The sequence below is a fragment of the Xiphophorus hellerii genome, chromosome 20 (assembly GCF_003331165.1).
Source record: "Xiphophorus hellerii strain 12219 chromosome 20, Xiphophorus_hellerii-4.1, whole genome shotgun sequence".
NCBI lineage: Eukaryota > Metazoa > Chordata > Actinopteri > Cyprinodontiformes > Poeciliidae > Xiphophorus > Xiphophorus hellerii.
The window spans coordinates 17,413,685-17,434,286 of record NC_045691.1 but is presented as its reverse complement, the minus strand read 5'-3'; the positions used below and the strand labels follow the sequence as shown (position 1 = coordinate 17,434,286).

Genomic DNA, 20,602 nt, shown 5'->3' with positions numbered 1-20,602 from the left:
AATGATCCATTTAAAAGAAAAAATGTGTATTAATTTAGTACATCAACAACCCAGATCTTCCCAGGCTGAATAACTGCTAAATAAAAGAATGTCAAATTAAATCAAATCAATGTGAGAATCACATCACTGCATCTACTGGATATAATGATACTTTTGTGCTTTAAAAATATTCAATTCCCAATTTTCTTTTTTCTATATTTATCCAGATCCTGTACTGAAAAAAAAAATCCAGACTTTTAAAGACTGCATAGGAATCCTGCAGGTAGGCCAGTAGTTTGTGTGAAAGATGTAATAAAATACAAACCGTCAGAAGTACAAATTCACCTTTTATTGTAAATTATCAGGGTGATCTTTTAGCTCTTTTTAGCTTTTCCTCTTCTTATTCCAACTCATGCAAGTATTTGTCCAATTTTAGATTTTACACATAAACCAAACCAAGCGGTTCAAATTTTTATCTTCTGTACTAATGTAAAGTATTAAGATACTTATTTTATTTATTTATCCTAACAAAGATGATGCTTGTTACAAATAGCTAAAAGAGAAACCCTGCTGTTCTGGACCTGCGATAAAAATCATCCCCACAGCATGATGCTGCCACTCCTACATTTCTTCTTGCACTCTCCAGAAAACATGGCTTTCATGTTTATTTAAACTCAAATGTGACTGATGTAATTCGTCGTCAGTCTGTCAGTGTTCGTACAGCAAGAAAAAAAGCACACGTGGGCAATAATACTGACTTCTAAAAAAATAATGCAGTAAAGTAATAAAAATCAGGTTTTCAGTTATAAAATAGGGTTTTATCTAACATTAGATAACTAATTAAATCTGCCTCTAAGAGAACAAACACAGCACTTCACTTAATGGTGCTTTAAATACAAATTCTTTGTCCTTTAATAGCTGCAAATAATATCCAAAATTTAAAATCCTGCACAATGTCCAAACCCGGCAGAGAAATCCTGTAACGATTTGAAGTTTTTCATAAAAACCAGCAGAAAGTTTAGGACCGATTCCAGACGTTTAAGGAGCGATTAGTGGTCTGCTGGAGGTTTTAAGGCGTTTTCACGTTTGTGCTTCATTTGGTCGTTGGTTACTGCTCTAAGCATCAGGGAAGCACCTCAAGAATCAAAAATTATTTTCACAGCCACAGTAAGCTGCTGTTTAGTCACAGTACGGATTAATTTGAGTTTGAGTTTTTACATTGTTTTCCCTGAAGTAGTTTCTTCCTCTGAGCTGCGTCTCATTTGGACAGCAGCGATGCTGGGAGAGACGGCTGCCGGCGCTTAATCTCCTGCTGCAGCTGCTCCTTCAGAGTGGAAACCTGAAGTGAGAAACAAAGATGTTACATTTTAATCTGAATGACTGATCACATGACTATAATCTGTAATCCATCTTGGAGTGGGAGACACAGGGAAGAGAGGGCAGCTTTTACAGACTCCATTATGATTAAACAGCATCTTTATTAGACTTTAACGCATTTAAACAAAAATAAACGACTAAAATTCCTAGATAACGTAAAGTATTACTAGATAAAGTACCTAAGAAGAAGTTTGAGATACAAACAAAGTGCTTTGAAATGTGATACGCCCCACATTTTATTATGTTACATCCACAATATTCAATGTTGCCACAAAGTAGTGCATCATTTTAAAGTGGAAGAAATAAAGGGTTTTGGGTTTAGTCTTGATAATTAATTCTCAGGGAGTCTGTGTTGTTTGCAAACTGAAAAGTTGATCAGTGAGTGAATTATTTCCTAGTTTTGTTGTCTTTCTAGGTTAAAGTTCCCAACTGCAGCTAATTTGTTATACCCTGTTTTAGTCAACGTCCCAACTGGGAAGCATTTAGTGTCACTTTTACTTGATGAATCTGATCAATGATTGGTTCTGTGGTATCACTTACAGATAATGTGTGATTTCCAGAACAGTTCTGAAACAAAGGTTTTATATTTCTGGGTTTCAGTGTCTGGAAAGAGCAGGGTAGCTGAAAGTGGCAGAAAGTTAACAAAGCAGGAACATTGAGGATCCATTAGATTTTACAACATAATCTTTACCCAGCTTTACAGAGTTTAGAGGCTGGTTCAGCCCATTAGACATCTGTTATGTTTCTTTTTAAGCCGTTTTAGCAACGTGTCAGGTTGGACTGTGTATTCTTTTATTTTTGGGGAAGCAGCTGCTGTGCTTTTGTGGGTCCTGCATATATATATTTGCAAACAAAACAACTATTTTCTGTGGAAAACAATGAAGACGCCCTTGCCCACCTGCTCCTCCAGGCCTTTGACCCGGTGGCGGTGAGCTCGCTCCCTGGTGCCCAGCGTCCGCTCCACGTCCCGGAGACTGCTCCTCATCTTCTCGGCCTCCCGCTGGACCTCGTCACGCTGCTGCACCAAACTCTCACACAGACTGTGTGAGTGCTCCATGTCAGCCAGCTGAGTCTGCTCAGGAGAAAACGCACAGGGAGGGTAATGTGAAGTCAAAAAGACAGCAAACACGACGTCCATTTACCCATGAAATGATCCGACTAATCCACACGGAGTGTTTTTATAGATGACCTATTCTACTTCCTTGAGGTTAGGAATGGGCTATAAAAAAACATGTTTATTAAACTTTTTTGTACAAAATAATTCTTAGATAATGAGATTTTAGTCTGATTTTAGTCTGAGCTGCTTTGGGTTGCTTGGGTTGCTAGGTGACGGGCTTTGCTGTCCTGGTGTTGCTAGGTAACGGCACATACGTTTAACGTGACTCTGGTTTTTGAAACAGCTCATTTTCCAGACACAAAATAACATTAACTTATTGCCAAACAACAACTCAGTGTTTTAAAAGCGTCTGGGATTTTTTTTAGAAGCATTTAAGATCCAAATGGAAGCAAAAAAACATCCAAAATGTACAATTGATGCCCTTTAAATTATTATTTCATCATGAAAGTGAGGTTGACCGATGCAATGAATTCATTGCTCAAAATTTAGATTTTGTCACATCAAACTGATGTCTAAATTGTTTGATAAGATAAAATAAAATGTTTTGCCACAAGGAATCTTATTCCCACACTTTCATTGTTTCTAACAAATTGTTTGCTTGTTTTCAGTTGAATTGTACAGGATCTACTGTCATTAAAGGGCGGTGTCTAAACTTTCTCTTTCCCCCTGCACACGGAAAGTTTTTAGATTCAATACTAATTGTCTTTTTGAGGTTCCTTTGACTGCTATTGTTTTCCCTCACAAACATTTCTGCAGCCTGGGAAACGTTTGACTAAATAAGGAAATGTCTGAGGCATTAAATCTCCTTGACATCAACAACTTAATAGATCCTGAATTCCACTAAAACTTCCTGCAGTTTTGTTCCCATTCACTTGTTTGTGGCCTTTCTGTGGTGGGTTTAAAAAAAAAAAAAAAAAAGTTAATATGACTTAAAATGACAGGAATTAAACTCAGTTTCTGGAAAATGTAAAAATGTTTTTGTGCACACTGCAAGGACAAACAAGTCTTCCCTTTTAAACATGGGTAATATTGATCTCAGATGTCTGCTTACATGGGACATTAAAGCTCTTCTTTTCCTGCGTTTTCACAGCAAATTGTGAGTGGATAATTATAAGCCACACAAGTATTAAAAGCTGATGTAAGAATGCAGATTTTTCTTAATGTCGAACATGTGTTTGCTTTTCCTTAGCCAGCTGAGATTTCCACTAGAGCTGTGCGATAAACCGATTTTATCATTTAATCATATTTTTGGTGAAGAATCAATTTTTGGAAAATCTGGATTTTTTTTTTCCACCAATGCACTTTTTGAGTTTTGATCATTCAGAGTGATGTGAGCACGCCGTGGGCGGCCATCTTGTTTCACAAGCATGTTTTACAGCTTCAGTTTATTTGAACTTTAAATTCAAGTCGAATCTTTAGAATATCAGCAGATTTTTTTTCTTCTTTAATTATGAGAACATAGTAATAAGTAAGTACTTTATGAGAACTTCAGCACAAAAAAAAAATAAAATTACACAAGCTTTTTAGTCATTAAAACAACTTTTTTCTTGGAATTTTAAGACTTGTGTCTGTAAATTGTGTCTTTATTCTGATAATATGACTGTTTTCTTGTAACATTTCTTGTCGCCTGGCCTTAATACCCCATAATACACATCACAGAAGAATTGACTGGAATAAAAGCCATTTTCTGAAAATATTTCCAGTCATTTGTAATTTCTTATTTAGAAAAGGAAGCATAAAAAAGAAAATCAATTAAAAATCTGAAATTGGCTCTGGTAGGACAAATATTTGAGATTTAATTTCTATGCCAGGTCGCCCAGCCTTCCCTCCTGCAGTCATTGCTAAACAGCAGTTTGGTGAAGCTTTATTCTGCTTCCTTGTCTCATTTCTGATTTATCTGTTTTTGCGCCTCATCCTCACCTGAAGCATCAGTATTTGCTGCTGCGCCTCCTGAAGTTCCTGCTCTGCCGTGTTCAGCGAGCGATCCAGACGGCTCCTCTCAGCAGAAAGCCGCATGCTGCCCTCCTCGGACTTCAGCTTTTGACGTTCGACCTGACGTGGTCCATGTTTAGTTTCAGAAACACGAACACCACGTCTTCAGATTTGTAGGGGAAATGAACCGGAACTTGCCTTATCCAGCGTGTTCCTCAGTGCGTTCTTGTCTTTCTCCAGCCTCACCGCCTGCCTCTCTGCATCCTTCTTCTCCGTCTCCAGCAGAGCCACCGCTCTCTGCAGCGCGCGCAGCCGCTCCTCTACGACGGCCCGCTCTGTCTGGACCAGCTGGGCGCACCGCTGAGCCTCCACAAGGCTGGCCGATCGCTGACGCAGAGCCTGAGAGGAGAAAACAGACTTGTACTTCTTCTGAAAGAACTCTGTCACTCGCCTTCATTAACCATAAAATTGTCCAATTTGAATTTGCAAAAATAAATTTGCTTAATAGAAGAACGTCGCTCAATAAAAAGCATTTGAGTCACATGATCAACAACCGGATGTTACTACTGGCGAAAATGACAAAGGAGACGACAGGAAGTGGTAACAGGATGGTGGTTTGTTTTTGTTTTTTTCGGACAGCAGGCTCCGCCAGAGCTCTGGACAATTCATAAAAAGTTGTGCGTCATTTGTACTTGAATCCATAGCTCTTCTGTAAACTACAGTTTCTCCAAAACATCACGTAAATAGTCCCTCCCAAGTCTAAGCGACTTGTCGCTCCAACGCCTGAATCAGACACCGACGTCTTCTCAGATTGAAAATGGCTGAATTATGAAAATAATCTCATGTGTTTACATTCATCGCTGCCATGATTTTTAATGATTTTGTCATGTGAACAAGCTTTTTCACATCTGATTTTTATTTCATTTCTCATTTAATGGAAACAGGGCAATTGTGAAGTTGTGTTTTTTTGACATGAGGAGAATATGAACAAGGATTGGTGCCATTTGTAACAGAAACCCAGCTAATCTCTCTGACCTCCTGAGTGCTGCTGAGCTCGGCCTCCAGCTCTTCTCGCCGCAGCTCGCTCTGGCTCAGCTCACTCTGCAAGTTCTGGACGCGCTCAGTAAGGGCAGCCATGTTTCTCTTCCCTTCAGCCAGAGCTGCCCGTGTTTCATCCAGTCGCTCCTAATCAAAGCAAAATATCCATCAAATTACAATTAACTTTTTATTCACAGGCAGCCTTCCTTCAATCTGACCCACAAACCTGCAGGAGCCTCTTGTCCTGCTCAGCCGAACCGAGCGTCTTCTGCAGGGCGAGCAGACGGCTCTGCGTGCCGCTGTGGGAGGCGGTCACCTCCTGGAGGGTCTGGCTGAGGGAGGCGGCCTTTTCCTTAAGAACAGATTCGCCTTCCTGAGCTTTCAGCAGGTTCTGACTCAGCCTGTCAACGTCCCTCTGCAGCTGGGAAACACGAGCTTCTCTCTCTGCAACCTGCAGCAGGTAGAAGACACAAAAGCAATCCGTGAACCGAGTTTACTTTCTGAAAAAGTCTTGAATTGTCAGTGATTTAGTTTAACATTTCCTGAAATCTACATGTCCCCACTGTCATTAAAAAACACCTACAGAATGGAAATATATTGAATAGACAAGAAGCTCTGATTATGGATTAAGGTTTGTATGCTAGAAACATGAGTGAACACCATGGACACTAACATGAAGATGGATTTCTTCTCCTCCAGAAATAATAGTCTCTTTGCTGTAAATGTTTTTTGCTCCAGGATTATGAAACAATTACAATATTGACTTTAAAAGAAAGAACAACTCAAGGTTGATGGAAAACACAAAACCTTACCAAGTATTTTTGATCTAGTTTCTGGTGCAAATATACAAAATACACTTGAATTAAGAGTCGGGCATAAAAAATTTAGAGAAAATGAGTACAAAGCAGCCAAATTCTAAAGATTTTTCCTCTTTTTTAATATTTAAACAGGAAATGTGCAGAGATAGATGGAGGGAAGACATCCATGCCCGCTCCATTGAGTGCCAGACTTGGAGACGGACTGATAAAGACGTTTAAAAATCAGACAGAAAACGTCTCTCCTTTCAAAGAAACTACAGAGAAACTATGCATGATGTAAAACGTTTACGTTGCGTCAGACTGTAAAGCTGCTTCCGGCGATTTCAGAGTTGCAGAAGCGTTTCTTTTTTTGCAGACCTGTTTGATCAGAGCGTCGTGGCGCTGCTGGGACGCCTGGCTCTCGGCCTCACGGTCCCCCACACTCAGCTTGAGTCTCTGTAGCTCCCCCTCCAGGCTTCGCCTCCCCAGCTCCACCCTGGTGGCCCGAGCCTCGGCTGCCTCTAGCGCCTCCCGCAGGCGCTTCCTCTCCGCCTCCAGACGCACCTCAGCGGCCCGCTGCTTGTTCAGCTGATCCTGCAGAGGAGCGGGGTGCACAGAGTTCACGTTGGTACGGTTTGCCTCATCCTGGGCTGCGTTGTGTCTGCTCCTCCTGTGGTGCAGGAGGTGAATCATTGTGGAAGGTGTTGGCAGTAGAGGGGGACATCTGTTGTTATTTCAACTCCTGACAGCTCACTTTAATAAATCCACTGTTGAGTGCAGCCATATGGCGACGGCAGATCGCCCGTGATCCCTTGCTGTGAGAGAGATTGCGTAAAGAAGAGTGTGTACCTGGGTGTGCTTCTTATCCGCCTCTGAGGACTGCAGCGATCGCTCCAACTCCTTCACCCGGTCGGAGAGAGCTCTCCTCTCTCTGTCTCCTCTCCTCACCGCCTCCTCCTGCTGCTGCAGCAGGATCTGAGTGGTGGTCAGACGCTCATCCAGCCCACGCTTCACTGAATGAAACATCGCAGGACTTGACCAACTCTGAGCATTATTTCATCTTAAAGGTGCTTCCTTGAACAGGTTAGGATAGGTCTATACAAAACATGTTTATTACATTTTTCGCACAAAATCCTTCTTAGATAATTAGATTTTAGTCAGTTCAGTTCTGCCTATTGTGAGCTCCTTTCACAGCGAGCTGTTTCTGGGCCTCCTGTCACTTTAAATCCAAATGAGCTGCTGTTGGCCACGTCCCCAACTCAGCTACACACGAGCCACATTTAAATAATGGTACGTGTTTGAAAAGCAGAAGAAAAGCCTCCTGCACAACCAACAATCTGAATGGTAAATCAACCACAAAGCTCTTCTCTTTTCCAGCAGCCATTGTACGGCACATAAAGGCCTTTAAATGCATTGCCAATATTGTGCAAAAATACTTAAGTGATTAAATAAAAAATCTGTAGAATGTGTAAATTTTTTATCTGATTAATCATGAGAGTAATCAATAGATTAATTGATTAGTTAGTTGCAGTCCTGTATTTCATTATTTTTGTATTCGAACCTTCTTGCAGCTCCTGCAAAGAGCTCTGCAGCAGAGAGAAGCGACTCTGAGCAGAGCCGCGTTCCCCCTTCAGCTCCTCCAGCTCCCGCTGCAGGACCCCCAGCTGGCAGCGAGCGTCATCCTGCAAAATCAGCAATGCCAAATATTTCCAAGGAATTAAAAAATAATAATAATTCATAAGGTTTTGGTGTTGTGCTGCAGGTGTGTTACCCTTTCTCTTTGTGCATCTCGCAGCTCCTGGAGGAAATCTCTGAGGCCACTTCTCAGTGAATCTGGGTCGAGTTCAGACTGAGGCAGAGGCGTGTCGCCTCTCTCTGGAGAAACGGCACCAGAACCCAACGTGTTGTTGGGCGTGCTTCCTCGAAACTCTGCTTCAGTCACAACCAGAGTTAACTTCACTTTGTGTTGCAACATTTTGTGACAATAAATCAACTTATTCCTGCACTGCTCAGCAAATTTGCAATAAGATCTCACTAAATATTGACCTGTTTCTGTGTAAACCACCAACCTACGATGCAACAAATGATTATATAAGTTACACTCGCCTTTAGTTTGATCACTCTAAAGTTTTTTGGTTTTCATGGACAAATAGTACCTAGAGTGCACAGAGCTCAGGCTCAAAATTGATGCCTAAATTAATAAAAATTATTGGCATTGTTGTAGACTGGACCATAAATCAATAACAATAGATAATACATGTAATATAATTGTTAATAATTTCACTGAACTTCAATTTGAACACCCCAGGTGCTCAATATCTCTCAGTTAGATAAGCAAAGTTGGTGGCATTAACTAACTCTCTCACTCTTTGGTTGCCTAGCAACAACCTGCTGAGTGACATGCGCAGCAACAGTTTCAGGATTTGTCACAGTGCTTCATATTTGCTTAAAAATGAAAAAAAGACTGGCACAAAGTGAAAACTGGATAAAACAGGAGCGGCCACGTAATAGTTTGGTCGTTTTTCAAATATTTAAAACATTTGAAATGTTTTGGATATTTCAAATATTTAAAACATATATTTGAAATATATGTTTCAAATTATCAATACCGACTGATATGAAATGTTTATATCGTTTTTCAGCCATGTCGTTGTAATTTCTTCTGGTGACGCTGAACATTTCTCAGCACATTAACAAGACAACAAACTTTACTCAAGTGACCAGAACATGTTGTCTGTTGACCTTTAGGTGGCGACAGTGAGGAGCGCAGCGGCGAGATGCTGTGGTGGCGTGACACGCTGCCCGGTGACGTGGAGCTGCTGCTGGGGCTCCGCCCCCTGCAGCCCCTGCCGCTGGCCCCGATGCCCAGCGTCCGGGTCAGGGCAGACTGGAGACCGCTCAGCCGAAACTCCAGATCCCTCCTGGCGGCCTCGGCCCGGGTGAGCTCGGCTTCAGTGGCGGTCAGCCGGCCCTGCGCCTCGCTCAGCTGCAGGCCGGACAGAGCGGCGGCATCGTGGGCAGCCTGAGCGCGCAGCGACAGGTTCTTGGCTTCGTCCTGGAGCTTCTTCTCGCAGCCGCGGGCATCCTGCAGCTGAGCCGTTAGCTCTCTCTCACAGCTGCGCCAGCCGGACTCGGACTCTGTCAGACGTCTCTGGGTCAGGGCGAGCTGGCACAGAGCTAAACATTAACACGCCGCTGAGAGAGGACAGAGAGAAGCAGTAAAACACACCGTCCTCACCTCCTTCTTGATGGACTCTCTGGTTGTTTCAGCTTCAGTGAGCTTCTGCTTTAGGGAGAAGACCTCCTTCCCTCGTTCCTCCTCTCTTTGCTCCTCCAGAACCAGACGAGTCTGCAGCTCCTCCACCTCCCTTCCTCTCTGCTCCTTCTCTGCATCTACAACCTTCAACTGGAGCAAAGAAAACAATGTCCCAGAAACTGTGATTTACAGAATATCCTGCAAACCGAACCTTTAAAGCAGACCTATTATGTAAAAGTTACATTTTACGTCCATTTGCACATCCGTTGGATTGTGAATCCAATATTTTTATTTGTAATAACAGCACAGTATTTTCTGTTACAGCCTTGTACCGTATATTGCAGTTTGTTAGGATTTAAAGTGACAGAAGACTAAAACAGGTCATTCTTAAAAGGCCTTAAAACAGGCAGAACTGACCAGACTAAAATCTAATTATCTAAAAATGATTTTGTGCAAAAAATGTAGTGAACATGTTTTGTAAAGCCAATAGACCCTGTTCAAGGAAGGAAAATAAAATAAAATTTCTACGATGGAGATCTTCTGACCTGTCTGCGGAGCTCTTGCAGCTCCCGCCGAGCCTCCAGGCGTGACCTTTCGACCTCTCTCAGACAGCTGCGCAGCTCGGTCACTTCCTTCTGAGACGACGACAGGTTCTCCTCCAGCACAGCCAGCCTCTGCTCCTTCTCCTCACACTGTCGCTTCACACTAACACACACACACACACATTGAGAAACACACACCCTTCCCTCTGCAAACACGCCTGTCTCCACTCTCCCACCTGATCCTCTCCGTCTCTGCGCTGCGCAGCGCTCCTCTCAGCTGAGCGTTGGACTGGCTCAGAGCGTCCCTCTCCTTCGTGACGTCGCTGAGGCTGCGCCGCAGCTCCGTCGCATCCCTCCTGCAGTTCTCCGACGCCTCCTGAGTCTGGCTCAGACGGCGTTCGGCCTCCAGCAGGCTCCGCCTCCCCTGGTCTCGACTCTCCTCCGCCGCTGACAGGGATGCCCTGCACTGCTCCAACTGGAGAAACAACGAACACGTTCCTTCATCGTCACGACAACCGGTCACCTGTCAGTTGATGCAGGTTTATCACAGGAGTGTTTAACATTTTCAGCAGTTTGCGAAGCCTTGTATTTAAAATATCAAGAAACAATAGTCCTCAAGTACCAAAGCAAAATACGTAAGTATGAAAAAATGAAATCTGCGGTGCACAAAAGTAGGGAAAGCCGAATTATTACGAATATATCAATAAAGTATCAATATTCCCAACAGCTATTCCTGCTGTGAAACATTTGTCAGTATCACGATTTGTTTCATCAATATGTCACATTATTAACTTTAAACAACTGTGGTGATTTAAAGATAGTAAGTTTTGAGTTTAAAATCTTGCAGAGCTGCAACTACAGATTATTTTACCACTGAATTATTCTGACAATAAGTCGGTAAAAAAAAGAAATTGCCACATTTTGAAGAATTATTATTTAACAACTTAAGCTTTTTTGAATGATGAAAATACATAAAAACGTGAATAAACAAGTAATTGAATTCCTTAAACATTTTATTGTCTAAAATGCAATAACTGCATTCTTTTTGATCGTTTGTAGCAAAGGAAGAATCTGCAATTAAAAAAATACTTCCAACATCAACATGAGTTCAGCCCTTTCTGCTCAACTTAACATCAATGCAGTGTAGGTTTAAGAATAATAATAGTAATTACTATTATTATATTGCAATTTATTTGCAATATAATAATATATTGCAAAAATAATATAATATATTAAAACACCCAAGGACACTTTACATTAAAAAGACAAATTAAACAGTAAAAAATGTCTATAAACACACAAAATAACTAAAAATTTAAGTGTGAAGGCTATTTAAACAGATGAGTTTTGAGTTGTGATGGATCCGTTGATTATTTTTTGGATTAACCGATTAATAACTGGATGGCAAAAGGTGCTTCATATACTGTCTTTGCAGAACTGGAACAAAGTGAAACTGAGGAAACTTCCTGTTTGTGCCTGACCAGCACTTTTCTACATGGGTTTTCTTCTGCGCTGTGTCATTTACCTCTTTGAGAGCGACGTCGGCTCGCGAGCGCAGATCAGTGCAGAGCTCCTGCAGACCGTGGAGTTCCCTTTGATGAGCCGATGTCGCCTCGTCCAGCCGAGAGCGAAGCTCCAACATCTCACTGGTCAGAGCTCCAACTCTGATCTGAAAAAAAAAAATAAAACAATCTTTTTTAATCTGTGTACTTCTAGATTGAAACAGCAGTCGGGCTGAAACGATTAATCGGACTGGTTGCGACAAATCAATTAATGAAATGTTTTACTAATTGATTAATAGCAAGATGAGTGCTAAAAAAAGGCAATTTGCTGAAAGAAGAACATACTCAGAGCAGTAATTCAGCCAAAACTGTAAAAAAAAATATGAAGTTATGTTGTCTGTAAATATGTTCCACCCAAAACTCCTCAGGGTGAATAGTTTTAGCTTCACCCGGTTCAAATTCTGCAAAAGAAATCTCCTGAGAAGCTAATCAGTTTATCCAAAAATAGTCAACAGATCAGACCTATTGATGATCTGTTGCAGAAAAGGCCTGAGCCCTTCACATGTTGATGTTAGGAGTCTTACTTAGCTGCAGATGCAAAAAGAATGCTGTTGTTGCATTTTAGGAAAGAAAATGATAATTTTCTGATTTAAAAAGGAATTTGTTTATTTAAATGTTTTAAATGTATTTCTAGTGTTGTATAAAAAAGACTTCGATGAAAAATCTGCAGAATGTACCAATTTTTTAATCCAACTAATCGATGAATCGTAATCAGTTAGTAAAATAACAACTAGCTGCAGGAGCAACTGGAGATAAATGGAGACAGAATCCGTCACCTCCTCCTGCTCTTTGAGTTGAGCTGCTTCTCTGGCCGTCCGTTCGGCCTCCAGAGCTGCAGCCGACAGCTCCGCCTGCAGACTGGACACTCTGTCACACAACACCGCCTTCTCCGCCTCCTTCAGCGAGAGCGCCTACGGAGGAACAGTTAAACAGCTCACTTAGATCAGGCGCACCAACTCGTTTCTATTTTGGGCCACATCAAGATCATAAATGTTCTCAAGCGTTGATTGTGTCAGAACGTATTGATAAAACCCATTAAGAAACTATTAAAATATTAATTAATAGCTGTCTCATTCGATATGTGCTTAAAATTACATATACAATGAACATCATTTATCAGTCCTTTCAGGATTTTACAATTGTTTTTATAAATTTTTGCAATAAAAATTTAATTTAGAAATATTTGCACTCATGTATGACGGTAAATGTGACTTTTTGTTACATCGATAAACTATAACTTGGCATCAGGTTAGACTGAGGCAGCAGTGTAGTGGAAAAAAGAAACTGCCACCTGCTGATGAGAATTAGCATTATGTAAACCCATCAATATTGATTATTTTTGCTGAAAATTTTAAATAAACTCACAATTATCCATTAGTGAGAAATAAAGTGGCTATTTCTGTGAAAACTGGTGGGACTGATTGATGTAATTTAGCAGTAAAAAGATTAAAGCTGCATTGATTTGATTGATAATGTTTAAGCATACAATTGTTATCTTAAAATGTCTTCTTCTTCTCAACTTCTAAGATGAGTTTAGAAGCCCATATAAAGAGTTATGTTGAGCCCAATTTGGCCCCCGGGCCTTGAGTTTGACACATGTGACACAGATGATGAGGAGAGCAGTGAATGTGAAGTTTAATGTGAAGCAGTAGCTGTCAGGAATTTGGATCTGACCTGCTGTTTCTCCGTCTCGGCCTGCAGCAGACTCTGGTCTCGGTCGAGCTGCAGAGCCCTCAGCTCCTCCTGCAGCTCCTCTCTGTCTCTCTTCGCTCTCTGCTGCTGGTCGTCCATCTCCTGCCTGCACCGCCTCAGAGCTGCTTCATGCTCCGTCTGCAGGCTGCGACACATCGCTTCCTGTAGCACGAAGGTCAGCAGAACAGACACTGAGAGCCCGTCAGTAGCTTGTACTTCAAAACCAACATGTTGAAGGGGTTCTCACCTTCTCTGAGACCAGCCTCTCCACCTCCTCCTGATGCTCAGAGACGGCCTTGCGTAACGCCTGCTGAGCCTCCAGCTGCGCAGCGCTGAGGGCCTGAGTCAGAGTCTGTTTCTCTCTCTCTCCCTGCGCCAGGGCGATCTCACCATCTGAGCGCAGCCGCTTCAGCTCAGCTGGAAAACAAGTCCAGGGGAACAACTTAATTCTCACTCAACACACATCCTCACACTGGTTATTCCCTCCAGGATGCAGCGATGTTTTGGTGATTTTTTTTGCAATAATAATAAAAGATTTTGTGCCAGAATGTACTGATATTTGAGTCTGCATCAAGTGAGCACCTCTTAAGAATAATGAACGTCTTTTCACAATGGTCATCCCTCCAGGTTTTCTTGTTTGTTTTTGTGATTTTTAAAAAAAATCTAAATTACTGATTTGGTGCAGCTAATTTCAAACAATTTGCTTGTGCATGATATTAAATATGATTCACCATACAGAATGCTAATCATCCCCTCAGCGACGCTTCCCACGATTTTCCTCTCAGACGTGGGCTTTTGGTTCGTTATGGATTCTATCGAAATCAGACAGTTCCCGCAACTTTCCTGCCGTCTGGGCCGAATCTGTATAGCCGCCCCAAGTGCGAGACGCACTGTTCAGATGGCGCTCTTTTTAACGACCTCGGGCATTGTCTCTATTATACAACAGCTGTAATTATATTATTATTGTTCGCCGCTTCGATCACAGAATGTAACTTGGCATCAAGAAAGGTTGAGTGTAGTTGGAGAAAAAAATACTGCCACCAGCAGGTGAGAGTTAGCATCATGTAAACCTGATGTTTCACCATCGATGTGAAAAATTTGCAGTAAACTCACAATTAACATAAAAAAAATGCGGGTGTCAGTATTTGCCTGAGATTGATTGAAATAAGAACTGCTTTGATTTGCCAACTTGTAAACGAACACACTCATTATTTTGAATAAGTGATTTAATTGATAAAATAATATTTAAGGTTCTATTAATTTAAGGTTCATTTAATCCGGTCCGCCACATAAAACCCTGTGGTGGACCGGATTTGGCCCCCGGGCCTTGAGTTTGACACATGTGCTTTTAAGGTGATTGGTCAGATTTTCATCATTGGTGAAAATGGCAAAGTTTGTGACTGACGACTGAATTTGCATTAACGGTTGCTATAGTTACAATATGGCTGAAAAACATATCATGATATAAATATTTCATATCAGTCAATATTGATGATTATTGATTAGTTTTTTTGTTTGTTTTAAATATCTGAAATAGCACCAAACTGGTAGCATGAGCTTTCCTGGGTTTTCCCGTTTTTATTCCACGTTGTTGTTTTTTTAATTTTAAGCAGTTATGTGGCGAAACTTTAAACTGCTGCCTTAACAGTTACTCAACAGATTGTTGCTAGGTAACCAGAGAGTGAATGAGTTGCTAGGTAACCAGAGAGCGAGGGAGTTAGTTCTTGCCACTCACTTTGCTTAGCTGGCTTTCCTCTGTCTACATCTCCCAGAATTCTTTGCAGTTCTGGATCAGAGTTTGGTGAAATCATTGATTATTCTACATGCCACATGTTATCTGTCGATATTGATCACGTGCCTACAGCGATATAAGCTGTTATTGATTTATTGTCTAACAGTTGCGGTGGCGGCTGACTCGTGTTTCAGACGTGCGGCTCGTGTTCTGTTGTTCTGGGTTTTCACCTGCAGCCGCCTCGCAGCGGACGCTCAGCGTTTGGCTCTCGGCCTCCAGCTGATCTCTGCGGGACTCGACCTGCGCCAGCTGCTGCTGCGCCTCAAACAGACCCGTTTCCAGGGATTCCCGCTCAGACCTGCAGGTTCAAAGACACAAAGACGTTAAATAATAAATCTGAATTATAGATCTATTTAAGTGGAGCTGGTGAACCTGCAGCTTCAGGGTTTTTACATGATAACGGATCAGTTGTGACCTGAAAGCAGCCAGTTCCTCTGACAGCGCCGCGTTTTCTCTTTCAGACGCCGTCAGCTGGACCACCAGAGCCGCTTTGTCCCGGGCCAGCTCCGCCCGACCGCGGCCCGCCTCCTCCAGCGCCGCCTCGTTCTTCTGGCCCTCCCCCTGGGCCAGGTTCAGCTCAGAGCCCAGAGAACCGACCTCGGCACAAAGCTGCCAACAAACAGAGAGAAAAACCCAGGAAGTAAAGGCCACGAGTTCCTCTGGGTCCGGGAACATCTTCCAGACTTTCTCCAGAATCCTCAGAGTTTTACATCAAAGTAAAAACATTAAAATTGACCATGAAAATATGGCAGAGATTTCTACATCTGTCAGGCTTTAAATGTGGAACCAGCAAAAAGCAGAAAGAGAATGAAAGGAAGGAAAGAAAGAAAAGATAGAAAGGAAGTGAAGATGGGATGCAAAGGAAGGTAGGGAAGAAAAGGACGAAAAGATGCAAAGAAAATAAAGGAAGAAAAGACATAAACACAGACATAGGAAAGAAATAAGAGGAAAAAAGGAAGAAAGGAAAGAGAAGAGAAGGAAAGAAAGGAAGAAAACGAAGCCATATTTAGATATTCAGATGGAGAATGACGTCTGGAAAAGCAGATATAAATCTGGTCCTGGTAAATATGTAAACAGAGTGATGTTCTGTTCCTGCTCGTTTGGACCAATAAATAACAGACCCGGTTCTGTACCTGGGTCACCTTCTGCTGCAGCCGCAGCCTCTCCGCTCTGAGACCCTGCAGCTCGCTCTCTGGCCCGGCCCGGCTCTGCTCGGCGTCCTGCAGCGCCTGCTGCAGCGCCACTCGGCCGGCGTCCAGCTCCAGCCGGTCCTGCTCCAGACGGACCAGCTCGTCCCTGATGGTCAGCCGCTCCTGCTCCGCCTCACGCCGCTGAGCCAGCAGGACGCGCTTCTCCTCCTCCAGCTGAGAGACGAATAAACAACGAAACTGGGCTGTGGTAACCGACAGACCAACTATAAACACAAACTTTACCGCTTCTTCTTGTTGTGTTATAAACTAGAACTGCGATTATTTTAGTTATCAATTATTCTGTTGATTGTTCTGACAATAAATCAGATAGAAAAATTGGCACATTCTGCAGATTTTCCATTTAAGCCCTTATATACAATATTAAAAGTACAGATAAATAATTGAGTTCCATTTTTAAATGACAAAGTAAACATTTAATTGTCTAAAATCCAATTAAAGAATTCCTTTAGTGAACACTTGATCATTGATTATTTTTCATTATGTAAACATTGATCGAATCTAATTTATTCTCCTGCTGAAAAAAGGTTGAAAATCACATTCTGCTGATTTTTATTTTAAGTACTTAAGCTTATTTTACACAATATTAGAAGTGCATTAAAATATACAAATAAACACATACTCAAATACTTTTTTAGATAATAAAGTAACCTTTTATTGCTTAAAATGTGATAACGAAGCATTTCTTTAGTGACCCGTTGATCATTTACTGCATCTGCAGCTAAAAAATATTTCTAATATCAACATGTGAAAAGCTCAGTTCTTTCTGCTTGACTTAAAGAGTCACGATAAAACCACTGACATGATTTAAAAAGATGAACTACTGCATGTTCATCATGGATACGCAGAAGCTTTTAATAACAAATATGTCTCACAGAATACTATAAATGCAGAGTGTCGCTGTTTTCATCTGTAGTAACTGGGTTGAGCACCGACGCCATCTTGTGATGTCATGAGGGTAAGTCAAACCGTAAACAACTGAGGCTGAATGCACAGAAGAAGCTGTGATTGATTTCAGCGAAGATTTGAGCGATTCGTCGTCGGTAGTTTAGGAGGAAGAAGCTGGATGGAGCGATGAAGAAGAGGAAGCTGTTTCTAGGATTACAACCAAATTTAGTTTGAACCATATTGTTCAGTAAATCAATGAATGGTAATAAATCTATACATATAGCAGTTAGTTTAAATCAAACTGAACTGGACCAAAGGGTTTTTGCTCATTTATTGCGAGGGAATGCAAAAGGAAAAGTTTCCTCCATGTCCACTAGGGGGCTCCATACTCAAGCATGATGTATTCCCTAAAAGGCCCAGCAGCGGGCCCTCACCTGGAGGATGTAGTTGTTGAGGTCCACCTTGTCCTGGGCCAGCGCCTCGTTCATGCTGCCCATCTTTGCCAGAGAGTCTCTGAGCGCTGCCTCCTCAGACTGCAGCCTGCTGAGCTGCAGTGACAGCTCCGTGCTGCAGCTCTCGGCCTGCGGGGGAAAAAGACGCGTCAAAAACACAAACATGCAGAGATTCTACTACACGGATGTTTCTTCCTTACCCGAGCCAGTGCCTCAGACAGCTGGGCCTTCTCAAGCTGCAGAAGCTGCCTCTCTACCTCCCCCTGCTGGTGGCTCTCCCTCACTGAGGACAGCTCTCCTCTCTGAGCCGATGCTCGGCTCTCACTCACATCCCGCTGCTTCTGTCTGAACGCAGCAAAACACGCAAGATGGAGTTCAGTTAGGACAACAACAGAACTGGGTGGTAATCCTTTAAAGCGAATTTTTATTTTTATTTTAATTTTTGACACCAGTGCTGCTTTGAGTACGTAAGAGGATAAAGGCCACTGAAAAAAACAATTCTGACTTTAATCTCAGGATTTTATGACGGCATTTCAGGGTCAATGTAGATTATTAAAAAAGGAGGAAATTTCTGCCAAATATTCTGATGTCTTTAGTTTAATCTGAGAAATTTTCTAGAAAAATTTTTAAAAAAACATTCCGACTTCTGAATCTAAAAGATTTCAAAAAAATTTTAAATTTTGAAACTTAGAAATAATTTTAAAAAAAATTGAATTCAAAAATTTCAAACACTTTTTACTTTTGGAACTCAGAAATGTCCATGTTTTCTAGAAATTTCAGAGATTAATTTCAAAAGTTCAGAATTTTCTGGCAAATGTTTGTATTTTTTCTAGAACATTTCTCAGATTCATCTAAAAATTTCAGTTTTTTCTACCAAATATTTGACTTTTCAAACTCAGAAATTTCCATCTTTTTTCTAGAAGTTTTTTGGCAGAAATCTACTCCTTTTTTATTTATTGACAATGGCTCTACTACAACATCATATAATTCTGACTTTAATCCCAAAGTTTCGACTTTAATCTCAGAATTTTGGCTTTTTTCTCAGAATCAGAATTGTTTAAATTGTTTATGCACCATCAGGCAAATCCAGCCATTAAACTCAAATCTACCAAATAAATTTGGGGCTGGGTTTCACTGTGGATAAAGTGCTGGTTTATAAATCCAATAGTTAGGAAGAAGCAGCTTTGTGATTATTTTTTTATATGCTAAAAACAAAACTGACATATGACACATTAAAAGTAGAAGATTTTTCACTTTTGTAACTCAGACAATTTCCCAAAGTCAAAATTGTTCTACTTTATGAGCTCAGAAAATTTCTAATTTTTTTTCTAGCAAATATGTGAAAATAACCTCGAAATTTATGAAATTTTTCTTGAATATTTTTAACTTTTCGAGCTCAGAAAATTTTCCAGTTTACAAGAAGATTTTTGAGATTAATGTCAAAATTTCTGACTTTTTTTGGCAGAAATTTACTCCTCAGAAAGTCAGGGTCTTTTTCTTAAAGTGGCCCTAATCCTAATCCGGTTGCTAGACTTTTCTAATTAGCTCATAACTGTGTTTCTTTCACTAGTTAAAGAAGCAGCTCCAGTCTGGAAATGTGCTTGAAGCTCTCAGCTGCGTCTTGTCGCTCGCTGCTGTAAAACTGTGAGGATTAGTAACGTTCAGGTTCGATTATCCTGCTTACATCCTCTGGGTCTCGGCTTTGGCCCGGTCTCTCTCCTGAGCGGCCGCCTCCTTCTCCTCCTTCTCGCCGTCTCGCTCTCGCTGAGCCGCCAGCAGCGCCAGCTGCAGCTTCTCGCGTTCCATCTGCAGCATCTGGACGCTGCTCTCTGCTGCCTGGACGCTCTGCTCCAGCTTCGCCTTCTCGCTGCAGGCGGGAATCACGGAGTTAAAACTCCGGCAGGATGAAACAGTGAGGAGGAGATGGTGACCCCTGACCTGGCCAGCGCGTCCCTGTCCTGCTTCAGATGGTACTTCTCTTTCTGGGCGGTCTCTCTCTCTCTCTGAGCTGCGTCTCTTTCTCGCTGCAGCGCTTGGTTTCGCTGCTCCGAGTCTCGTCTGGACGTATCGGAGTCTGAAAGCTGCTTTCGAAGCTGCTGGACGGACGACTGGGCAGAGAGCAGACGGCCGCGGACGTCCTGGGAACCAGATCAATGATGAAGGTCTTGGCATAAATTAATCACGATGAATCGATTAGTGAAATAATTGTTAACAATTTTAGGAATAAATTAATCGCTAACTGGAGTATTCAGACTCATAAGAGGCAATTTGCTGAAAGAAAACTGACAAAACTGTATGAAATGACGTATATATTTTGTTTTTAGAATTAAAAAAAACTTTTGTTTGTAAATATGTTCAACCAGAACTCCAGAAGTGGAATAGTTTTAACTTCACCTGGCTCAAATGATCAAAAAAAAATCTCCTATTGAGCACAGTCTGCTCTTCAATTACTAATCAATTAATTAAAATAAATAAACCGACTACAGTGCATTGATGCTAAGTAAAGACAAAGGGCTGAGCTTTTCACATCTAGATTATAAAAGTACTTTTTAGCTGCAAATGCTTCCTTTGCTACTAAAGGAATGTGACGTTTCTGTAATAAATTTTATTTTCTTATTTAAAAACTACTTGAATATTTGTTTATTTGTATTTTTTATGTATTTCTAACCGTGTACAAAATAAGCTTACATGGTTACAACTTATATAACCACTTAAATAAGTTTAAATGACTAAACAAGCCACTTATTTAGCAAAATAATATTTTTTTAGCATCATTTTGCTGATGGAAAATCAGCAGAATGAGACATTTTTTATATCCAACGAATCGATTAATTGTCAAGATAATCTATTACAAAAATAAATGTATTATGTGAACTCAATCTAAAGAGGTTTTGTTGTTTATTTAGGTCAAATAATTGTGATTAATGAATTTTAAGCTTTTCAGCTTTTCTTCAACAGGACAATAAATTA

At 41.2% G+C, this 20,602-nt stretch overlaps 1 protein-coding gene across 5 annotated transcripts in view; it reads right to left on the bottom strand.

The window, feature by feature from the left end:
• Positions 1–306: 306 nt before the first annotated feature.
• crocc (ciliary rootlet coiled-coil, rootletin) overlaps positions 307–20,602 on the bottom strand; it is a 34,709-nt gene continuing 14,413 nt past the window's right edge. For 2 of the 5 annotated variants that reach the window (XR_004337039.1, XR_004337037.1), the window contains exons 13-38: positions 19,571–19,770; positions 19,317–19,499; positions 17,833–17,977; positions 17,615–17,761; positions 16,218–16,448; positions 15,500–15,693; positions 15,255–15,382; positions 13,540–13,709; positions 13,275–13,454; positions 12,377–12,511; positions 11,564–11,707; positions 10,275–10,513; positions 10,042–10,201; positions 9,479–9,646; positions 8,983–9,406; positions 8,012–8,172; positions 7,802–7,922; positions 7,090–7,253; positions 6,619–6,834; positions 5,670–5,894; positions 5,441–5,590; positions 4,604–4,804; positions 4,394–4,525; positions 2,255–2,428; positions 1,016–1,318; positions 307–888 (exon numbers count right to left, since the gene is read on the bottom strand). Coding sequence is in view for 2 of the 5 variants with exons in the window: in XM_032548901.1 (XP_032404792.1) it covers positions 1,238–1,318; positions 2,255–2,428; positions 4,394–4,525; positions 4,604–4,804; positions 5,441–5,590; positions 5,670–5,894; positions 6,619–6,834; positions 7,090–7,253; positions 7,802–7,922; positions 8,012–8,172; positions 8,983–9,406; positions 9,479–9,646; positions 10,042–10,201; positions 10,275–10,513; positions 11,564–11,707; positions 12,377–12,511; positions 13,275–13,454; positions 13,540–13,709; positions 15,255–15,382; positions 15,500–15,693; positions 16,218–16,448; positions 17,615–17,761; positions 17,833–17,977; positions 19,317–19,499; positions 19,571–19,770 (4,473 nt within the window). In the remaining 3 variants the exon portion in view is untranslated. Of the gene's footprint in view, positions 1,319–2,254; positions 2,429–4,393; positions 4,526–4,603; positions 4,805–5,440; positions 5,591–5,669; positions 5,895–6,618; positions 6,911–7,089; positions 7,254–7,801; positions 7,923–8,011; positions 8,173–8,982; positions 9,407–9,478; positions 9,647–10,041; positions 10,202–10,274; positions 10,514–11,563; positions 11,708–12,376; positions 12,512–13,274; positions 13,455–13,539; positions 13,710–15,254; positions 15,383–15,499; positions 15,694–16,217; positions 16,449–17,614; positions 17,762–17,832; positions 17,978–19,316; positions 19,500–19,570; positions 19,771–20,602 lie in introns of those variants that run through there. The other 3 variants (XR_004337038.1, XM_032548901.1, XM_032548902.1) reach the window with 3 other exon arrangements.